The sequence below is a fragment of the Amphiura filiformis genome, chromosome 8, assembly GCF_039555335.1.
Source record: "Amphiura filiformis chromosome 8, Afil_fr2py, whole genome shotgun sequence".
NCBI lineage: Eukaryota > Metazoa > Echinodermata > Ophiuroidea > Amphilepidida > Amphiuridae > Amphiura > Amphiura filiformis.
In genome coordinates, this window is record NC_092635.1 from 54,967,327 (window position 1) to 54,977,118 (window position 9,792).

A 9,792-nucleotide genomic window follows, 5' to 3' on the forward strand; every position below is an offset into this window, starting at 1 on the left:
TTCTCCATATTTGTTTATGCGTCTGTTTTGATATAGCCTAAAGTTCATGATACAGTGATAACTATGATAAAGTTAAACAATAAAGTTTGATGGTAATTGGTATATATCACTCCGCCGATGGCATACACTTATTAGCCTCTTACACAGGCCCTGAAACATGGGAGGAAAGGAGTGACGATCTCGGCAATGCAGATTTATCACATAGCTGCCATGTGCGATGGAAAAACCCGGTAACCTTTTGATATGTCATTGAGAACTTCTGTCAGACATTCAATATGACGGGTTTTTTACTGAAAAGGGAGAGGGACCACGGGGGTGCCTTAGGCCTGTAATGTGTAGGCCTATCTCTTTTCGCCCAAGTTTCAGATTCTTCACCGAAAATGCCAATAGCCTGAACAATTTTTCGATGTCTCGCTGTATTCAATCAATTTATCATTTGAATTATGTATTTCGGCACTTATTTAAAAAAGATCCGAAAAAGTTTTTTTTCTTCTTTTAATCTCAGCTAATAGATCAAAATGACTGCGTATCGGCGTATCGGGTTGGGTATACAAAGAGCCGGGACAAAGAGGCAAAGTTGTCCTTTTGCTGCTCGACTTATCTACAGCATTTGACACTATTGATCACTTTCCTTACCCTCTCCCCGAAACATGGGAATGGGATTGTGGGAAATACATATTGAATCTTTTATTTATAGAGATGTTGCGCCGAAACACGATCAATTTTGAAAGGCAATTTTGAACTTGAAATGGCATGCACATCGTCATTTCGGCAAAATAGGTCACTCGTCTTTCCTGATGTTAATATGGTACAGCTACATGGCAGCTATTACATATAGGTAGTTACTTCGTTATTGCAGACTGAAGTGAAACAGACAGCCTAGTATGTGTTAGAGTCTACTGACGAGGCTATACTTAACGCACCTTATAAAGTACGTATCTATTGATATACCTAAGGGTTAATTATTAATACTTCCTCATAGGATACCGTGACGAAACGGAAAATTCGCAAATGGACTCATTTTACCCAATATGTTTTGAGACTGTAAGATAAATTACGTGCATCAAATTTGTTTAAATTTTAAGACTCTTCAGAAAGTGAATCGAAATCACACAGAAAGTTGATCACTGTAGAAGCATTATGGTGTACGACGCATTCAGAGACAAGCCGTATCCGGCACGGTACCCGCCTCTCAAAACTGCGGTTCGTGTAGACGTGACCTATTCGGGCATCATATTCGCAATTGCGATTCTTGCATTTTCATTCTTGGTGGTGATTCCCGGTGTCCGAACGGCAAAAAAGGTAAGAAAAATGAGGGAAAAAAAGATTTACGAGATTTAGTTTTACATTGATGAAGACTCTAAGTTTGTCAGCAAGACAGGGTTCAACTCCCATCTATACTTGTATTAAACATTGGTGAGGATTGTTGACGAAGAATTAATGGTTCAACTCCCATTATACTTAAAACCCCAACCATTTCCGAAACGGTATAATGGAATAAATGCGGTTATCCGTTTATCCAGATCCAGAAGAGCTTCTGTTTAGTCATGATGGTAATGCTGACTTAAAAATTAATCGGTACGGTACGGAGAACACTGTACAACTGTCATTGCTGTGGGGTTTTTGTCAATTAAAGTAAGCGGTTCGACACCTGGATGATGACTTTAGCCTCTTTACTTCGATACAATTTTAGTTGTAAACAAATAATTATACGGAAGCTTTCATTTGGCGCAAGGAGTCAAAAAGAAAGAGTGCGTGGCACAGTTGCCAACGAATTATTTTGAAGGTACGCAAAGGAAGAACATGTGTATCAATGCTTTTATTAGAACCTTAAAAGGTGACACATACGGTGACAGTTCTAGAACCACTTTAAGCTCCTTGTTGTGGACGCTAATATTGTGTGATGTCCCCTCAGATGCCCTTTTGGGCAGAGTGAAGGTCAACACATTATTAATGCTGCCGTATATGGTGGATGATGGGTATCATTTTGGAGAAAAGTAGTTGGAAGAAATAATAATATATTTTTCGAAATTCAATCGGCACATCCACATCCACGCACAATTGATGAACCCCCCGAAGATTATGGGGAAAGGATTCAATTTAGCTCCGAACATGGACGTCAGCACCTTTCTTGATAAAGCCTAGGTAAAAAAATAGAACTGTGTAAAAGTGCTATTTTATTAGTCTTTTTCAAATTACTTTATGTTTCAGAGGCTCTTCGCTTTGACTAGGATTTTTCTGAGTTTGCTCATTTGTGCCTGTATTCTCCGTAAGTATATCTCATGTTCAAATCTACCATTTTGTCTTTCATCAAGAACTGTGTCTCGTCTCGGCAATACCGAAACATGAAACAAATGACTTTTTTTTTTATATGAGAGACAAACTTTTTTTTGCCTAATTTTAAAGCTTGCCTTCAAACACAGACATCAACACCCCAGCAAACACAAAACGTTTACAGAAATGTTTCAATGTTGCTGCAAAACATTCAAAGATAATATTAATTAGGCCTAATTGTTGACAAACTATTTTGCAAAAATGTTGTCAAAATATGTTACAATAACATTTTGACAGCATTTTAAAAATGTTATTGTAGTGTTTTTCATATAACCAGACATATAAATGTTCTTAAAACATCTTGACCAAAACCAACATAAGTTTATAACACGTTTATAACGTTTTGAAAACATTGTTGGGTTTGCTGGGACTCCCTGTCAAGCAAGATTCAGCATGTTCAGAATGTTTCCAAATTTTGAACATCCCATGTGACTTTTTGGTTTCTCAGACCAAATGTTGTCGATGATGACCACACCCACATACCGAGATGGTATACTTCGAAATTAAAGCAGGTATTTTTTTTTCAATTTAAATTCCAATTTCAAGAGTGGGAAGCTTATAGAATGAAATAACAGAACAACATTATTGTTTGAAATAACAGAACAACGTTAATTTTTCCCATTTTGAACCTCTCAGTTGACTTTTTGGTTTCTCGAACAAAATGTTGGCGATGACCACACCCATATACACAGAGGCTCGAAGACGGTAACTTCGAAATTAAATAAGCTATTTGCAACTTTTTTTTTCAGTTTCAATTCACGGTCAAGAGTGGGAAGTAGCTAGTATACACAATGTAACAACGGCATACAAGGCCTTCGTTCATCAAGAAATTCATGCCGACATCGGTGTCAATATTGGCCTCAAAAACGTCAATATCACGTTAAGAAGTAAGTAAAATTTTGTAAAGAATTGTTAAAATTAGTTAACAAGCTATAGGCTCAATAATGCATCATAAACATTTAGGCACGGGGGAGAGCCACTTCCGTCTTTGTTCTTACAACCTGAATATGGACTTACCTCGTATTACTAAGGTAGTCTTTCCTGATGTTGGATGCCCCATCTATGAATTTTGCAAATTTGTGATATTTCACCACCAATGTATCAGTTTAGATGAAAAAAACCAAACATCTTACCTTTGAAAATAATTGATATTTTTCTTTCAATTTCAGCCAATCCATATCGGCAAGAACATGGTGAACTTGAGGGTGAACGAATTGATTACAACGAACGATTCAATTTCGACGATGGACAAGGGCTCAATGGGTTTGGACGTTTTGGTAAGTCATACAAATGTGGATGAAGCTCCCCAAAATTACAAATGGTTGTTGGGTATTATAATAATGATATAGGCCTATTAATAATTTGCTTTTGTTTTTTCGCTTATTGTAGCTGGTCGCATTCAGCGTGAGTTTCGAGCAGCCCAGTGGAAAGGTTTACCATACCCCATACTCTGGATAGCTGAGTATTTTACTCTGGATGGTGAAGGAATACGATGGGGTCGTTACTACAGATGGGGTGGTTTTTACACGCTTATTGTTTTATGGTGAGTTTGAGTATACTCTTAACAGTCGCTTTGTGACAAGTCTTGCCCCACTCTTTCCCCCCTGTGGTATGCTGCTCGCACTAATACTTAAAAATTGTAGGCTTTTTTTTGTAAAGTTTTTAGCCCGTTTTTGATTTTTGACAATTTTCGTCAAATTTTGTCCCCTTGAAAGTTGCCTTGCATCCCCTCTGAAAAAGTACAGGCTACGCAGGGGCTATTTTAACGTGCCTCCTGACACGTTTGTGCAGTGAGATTAAAAATCCGTGCAGTGAGAATTACAAATCCGTGCTTAAAATATATCTCTATCGATTCAAGTTTCAACCTGTCAAATGACTAGGAAGTTCTTCCGCGAAATAAGATCGAGTCATAAATTCAACGTAAAAATGATATTTAGTATAGTTTTCCACTCCAGCGACACCGACATTTGCTCCGCCTCTCCCTGTATTTTTCGGTAGGGAATGCCTCGGGGCGAGAGCAGAGGCGTACCTATCGGGCAACTCAATACTACCCCCTCGACCCCTCCCTCCACTCCGGTGTAGGCACTGCGACAAAAGTAACTACATCATGGTTGCCAACGTGCAGTGACTTTTTCCGACTAAAATAACCCCCGAGGCTATACGCTACTGACTCTAAAACGCTCAGCAGGTTTGCTGGCTGTGGAAGGTGAAGAAAAATCAGACGGGACTCACTCAGGGTTTTATTTGTTTGATTGAGAATCTAGTAATTCAATGCTTTCGGTGGTGAAAAAAGTCAAGTTCCCAAACACCGCGGCATAGGCCTAGTGTTAAGGTAAGTTTGAGTATACCATGGATAGTTGAGTGGATGCATGGGCCTACCGTACTCTTGAATTCGAAATATCTGAACCCTAATTCTATAGGTTGTAGGTTGTAGTTTTGTAGGCTGTAAAGTGTGCTGAGGCTTGTGGATCAACGTCTAGGCGTTGTGCCTGTGCATAGCGCACTATAAATCACTGCGCTTTTTTTTTTTTGATAATGATGTCGCATTATTTATTTATTTTTTTAGGTTTTCGTTTCCGTTATTTCTTCTTTCCACCATTCTTCAATTCATGGTAATACGTTATGCTGGTATATTCTCTTGTATGACTGGTATATCTATGCTTGCTGGCAACGTCATTTATGCCGCCATGAAATATCTTGGTGCGGAGATGAAGATTCCGTTTGGTGCAGAACCGCATGAGATTTTGTCGTTCTCCAAAGGCGGGTCATTTATTCTGTGTCTGGTAGGAGGTGAGATAATTCTTATAGTTCTTAATTTACGCCAGTTGGGATAAAACTTGTAGTATTGTGCCAAAACAACTGTTTCCAGTAGCGCGCATTGCATTCAGGTGACCATTTTTGCGCATTGCAATTTCAATATTTGTTCTAAAATATCATTAAAGACAGAAAAAGGAGAAAGAAAAGAAAGTAACAAGCTGGAAATGGGACTAGAAATAATTACACGATCATCGAAAGCAACGAGGAACCCTTGAAAATATTTATAATCACAGGGATAACTAACATGGCAGCAACGTGAAAATTGACAAATCCTATTGCACATTGTAACATTTAGACTTGCTACTAGAAACAAATTATTATTGTCTTTAGCTTTAAATGATTCGTAAGTCTAATATAGGCCTAGGCCTATTTATCATATGAAATTTGTCCCTTCCCCTTAAAGCATCACCACCGGCAAACTCTAAAAGATAAATGTTCTAGAACCTTTTTGTCCTCTCAGGAGAACCCTCCCTCTTTAACCTCTCAAAAAGGTTCTTTAATTTTAGAGAACCCTTAAAGGTTCTCTGAAGATCCGAAAACGATTTTGTATCACATTTTTTGGGCCATTTCGACGGTTTTAGAACCATTTTTGGTTCTTTAGAGAACCTCCAAGGGTTCTCATGAGAGGACAACTTTAGAACCTTTTTAGAACCTTTATTTCTTAAAAAGATGCAGGCCGCAGTGATATGTCACTACTTTCAGCAGAATGCATGTCAGTGTGTACAACACATTTGACAATAATTTTGAGCGGTAATACAGAAAGTGGAAAAACCACCTTTGCACATATCACTAAATACGTTATAGCGCCCTCACTTTGAGGATTTGACAATAATTTTGAGCGGTAGAGGGCCTATTGCAGAAAGTGGAAATTCGGAAAAACCACCTTTTTCTACAGCTAGCTTTGCACATAATATCACTAATTACGTTATAGCGCCCTCAATTTGAGGATTTGACAATGATTTATTTTGAGCGGTATTGCAATAAGTGGAAAAAACACCTTTTTCTACAGCTAGCTTTGCACATAATATCACTAATTACGTTATAGCGCCCTCACTTTGAGGATTTGGCAATAATTTATTTTGAGCGGTATTGCAGTAGTGGAAAAACCACCTTTTTCTACAGCTTTGCTTTATCACTAAATACGTTATAGCGCCATCAATTTCAGAATTTATTTATTTGAAGCGTCGTGGCTGGGCATTTCAGTGTGCTCCAGAGCAGTACTTCTGATTTTAAGCAACGTTTAAAGAAATACACATTATCTCTATATTCTTCTTTGTTCTTTTCGAGATATGAAACTTACATAATATTAGGTCAAGAATATTGCCATTTCTTCTAAAACACTTTCAATCGGATGTTTTCCAAAATTAGGCCTACATTGTATTCAGAGTAACTGCCTGTACCAAAAAACCAACGTATATCTAGTAAGTAGGCTTCAAGTTGCAATGTCAAACCGATTCCAGGTTGACATATCAACTCGTCGATCATCAACCTGATTTCAACCTATGTCGAAATGTTGTTGAAATGTTCATCTTCAACCCAATTAACACCGACCGATCGATCCGACACATTTTCAACTAATTTAATCGTGAAGTAGATATCGGATCGAACTCGAAATCGAAATATGGTCGACACGAAGTTCAAATTTGGTCGACATCATGTTGGAAAATGCGGATGCATATACCACATCGATGCAACGTTAAAATGCGGATGCATATCGACATGTCGATGCAACGTTAATTGGCCGTCGATTTGACGTTGACGCAAACTTTTAAAACTCACCGTTATTTCAACCATCGATTGGACGTTGACATAATCACTTCTGTGCTCACTATGTTGTCATGACGTATAGGCCTATCGCCTATGTCTATAAAAATCTAAGAAAATTAATTAAATTTACAATGTAAATCATGTTCTTGCCTTTGCAGGGTTAGTGGCCCTTATCTACGGTGCAGCAATGTTATTGTGCGATGAATTTTTCCCCAACAAGACTGCTGACTTTTTCAACATCGATCCATTGATTGATTACCAAGATACGTATGTAGCTGACACATCGGGAGCAGGCGGCTCCGTACAAAATGGCGACCCTGTCAACGTCAATGTAAGTTGCAAGCTGACTTACGCCAGCGCTGATGTTTATTATAGTACATCATTATAAAATAGTTTACAAAGTGTTCACAAGAAAACAATGTAGGCCCTATTACCTTTTGCTAAAAAGATTTTAAAAAAGAGCATGGAGCAAATTTCCAAAAAGTTGCAGAGTAGCCGCTCCAAACTTATAACATGCCTGCGTGCCTATGCAAATTTCAAACATCTTAACTTTTTATTCAAGTGTTTTCTTTTTTAATTCAAATTATTTTCAGCTCAAACCTGAATATCGTAAGAGTAGAGCTCCGTTATTTCACAAGAGAAACGAACGTAAAACGGTTCGCAGTGGCGGCGTGCGGCATTCTACGGCCTCTATGGTCCCTGAAGATGCCGATGAGCATTCACAGGCCATTGAATTACAATCGCAAGACCATGATATTCGGTAAGAAAAACACAATGTCCATCCCAATCGATACAGTACTTCGGAAGGCCCATGACTGCATGGTTGAAGAAATTACGACGACTTTAATGTGACGAGAAGACGAGAATCTTTTCGAGCTATGTACCATTTTTTTCGGCCAATTTAAAAATGCGATGAGATTTTATGGACAATCATTACGTGGACAATGTCTTAAAAATCGAAGCAGAAAGACCGGTGAAAAAAACAAAATCACTGGTTATATTCGTCATCCTAATCTTTCACCTGTTTTAACCTGTCAATAGGGTTTGGTGCTAGTGCCCGATTAAAACAGGTGAATGATTAGGATGATGAATATATGACCTATGATTTTTGCTTTTCACGGGTCTTTCGGCTTCGATTTTTAAGGCAATGTTCACGTAATGTTTCATAATATTCTTCTTACGGTAAGTTAGAATATTTTCGGCATGCCGGCAACTTTGCTGTCGGCAATTTGATTGCTGCTTTGCAAATAGCAGTCTTCTTCATGTTAGGTCTTAAATTCAACCGCTCTGTACAAACGACTGGTTCTTTGTATGTTCCATGTATCGAGCCCATAGAAAGTACAAGGTCATTTTGTGACTTATTTTATCTGGTAAGATGTTTTAGCTTAAAAGCTTTCAGGAGATTCTATTTTGTCAAGAACTATTTTCAAACAGTTACATGCGCATACTCAAAGCTTCGTCAACATCGTCAAGCTTTGAATGCACGCCATAGTTGTAACATAGGGTTGTAGCTTAGGCATTCAAAGGTTGACGATGTTGACGAAGCATTGAAGTAGGACTATATACATGCAACTGTTTGAAAAAAGTTCTTGACAAAATATGAAAAATACACATATATGTCATATAATTGTTGAACTGTTGAACGCAATGCCATTCTGGGAGATCATGGAGACATTTTATAAAGCAGCAACCAATATAGTTATGTAGATTTATCGGTCTTTGTAATGCCTTTTATGACAGTCATGCTATGGTTCGTCTTTGCGAGACTGACCATCGCTACAATCATGATAATACGGTTACGGCGACGTGACACACATTTACGTTAATTATTTTATATCGTTTTCACCAATAAATAAACTAAGTTTGGTAGACCATTTAAATGATTTCAATTTTGCTTAACAATAAGCCAATATAGAGGCGCCGCCGTAGCGGGCGCCCAAAAAACAAAATAAACCAATAACACATGAAAGCATCTTTGTATGTGTGGATGGGGAGAGGTCAGGAGGTGAGTGAGTGGGTTCGTAATTGATGTGAAAGTCTTGACCGACAATTAGTGGGGTGTGGAGAATACGGTGTGTATGTCTGTGTGTAGGTATGCATGCACCCCCACGTGCATTGTTGATAAGTATCTTAATCATCATGTATTTCTACAGATTTCAAAATGCAAGTCGTGGCTTGAAGACTACTCCATCAGCCCGGGATTCTGTTGCTATAAATGACGACATAGATATTTCGCAAGGGGCCTATGTCAATAAAGCAGCGATGAAGATGGACGACGATGAATAGGATGGTGGACATACTTTATCCAACAGGTCCCATCAGGGCCCAAGCGGGTCTCCACACGGAGCAACTTGAAGGGTCAATCACGAAGTCCTGCTATTTTAATGTGTTGCATAGATTTGTTTTATTTTATGAATAATATATATGCTATTCCAGCTGACATCCATACACCCCATGGAAGACGGGGTATATTTCAAATGGAGTCATCAACCCCATTTGAAATTCACACTCCCCGTGTGGAAGATTAATGTCACGCCTTCCATAGGGGCCCGGTAGCCTGGTATGTGGATTTGAACTGGAGTAGCCCAACAGGCCTACAGGGTGTCGAATTAACGTTTTCCTGTAGCCGGCCCAAGAACTTAACCCCGGCCAAGAACAACAGCAAGTTTTGTACAAAATATAAGTTGAGAGTGGGTAATAATGTACATATACACAGCCGCGTTTAGCAATTCAGTGGCGGCGCCAGCGATGGAGAGGGTGGGGCCTGGGTGGGGCATCCCTCCAACTTGGGTTATGCGCCAGTCCCCCTACGTCGTTGCTCCCCAGTAAAAACAAAATATTACCGAAAGTTTCGCTATTTTGGCAAGAAAATGG

General features: G+C 38.8%; 1 protein-coding gene across 1 annotated transcript; it reads left to right on the top strand.

Annotated features, from left to right (window-relative positions):
* The first annotated feature begins 1,140 nt into the window (after positions 1 to 1,140).
* Positions 1,141 to 9,378, top strand: LOC140159609 (dual oxidase maturation factor 1-like). Its single transcript, XM_072183104.1, has 9 exons — positions 1,141 to 1,302; positions 2,212 to 2,269; positions 3,084 to 3,221; positions 3,504 to 3,611; positions 3,724 to 3,877; positions 4,901 to 5,124; positions 7,077 to 7,249; positions 7,512 to 7,678; positions 9,072 to 9,378. Exons 1-9 carry the CDS (start codon positions 1,141 to 1,143, stop codon positions 9,202 to 9,204), a joined length of 1,317 nt encoding a protein of 438 aa, XP_072039205.1. The 3' UTR covers positions 9,205 to 9,378.
* The last annotated feature ends 414 nt before the right edge of the window (positions 9,379 to 9,792 follow it).

What these genes read in the sequence shown, in the direction of transcription:
- LOC140159609 (XM_072183104.1), top strand. Translation starts at nt 1,141, where the DNA reads ATGGTGTACGACGCATTCAGAGACAAGCCGTATCCGGCACGGTACCCG. An exon ending in TATTCTGTGTCTGGTAGGAG is followed by an intron (nt 5,125 to 7,076) that starts GTGAGATAATTC and finishes TTGCCTTTGCAG; the next exon opens with GGTTAGTGGCCCTTATCTAC. An exon ending in TCGCAAGACCATGATATTCG is followed by an intron (nt 7,679 to 9,071) that starts GTAAGAAAAACA and finishes GTATTTCTACAG; the next exon opens with ATTTCAAAATGCAAGTCGTG.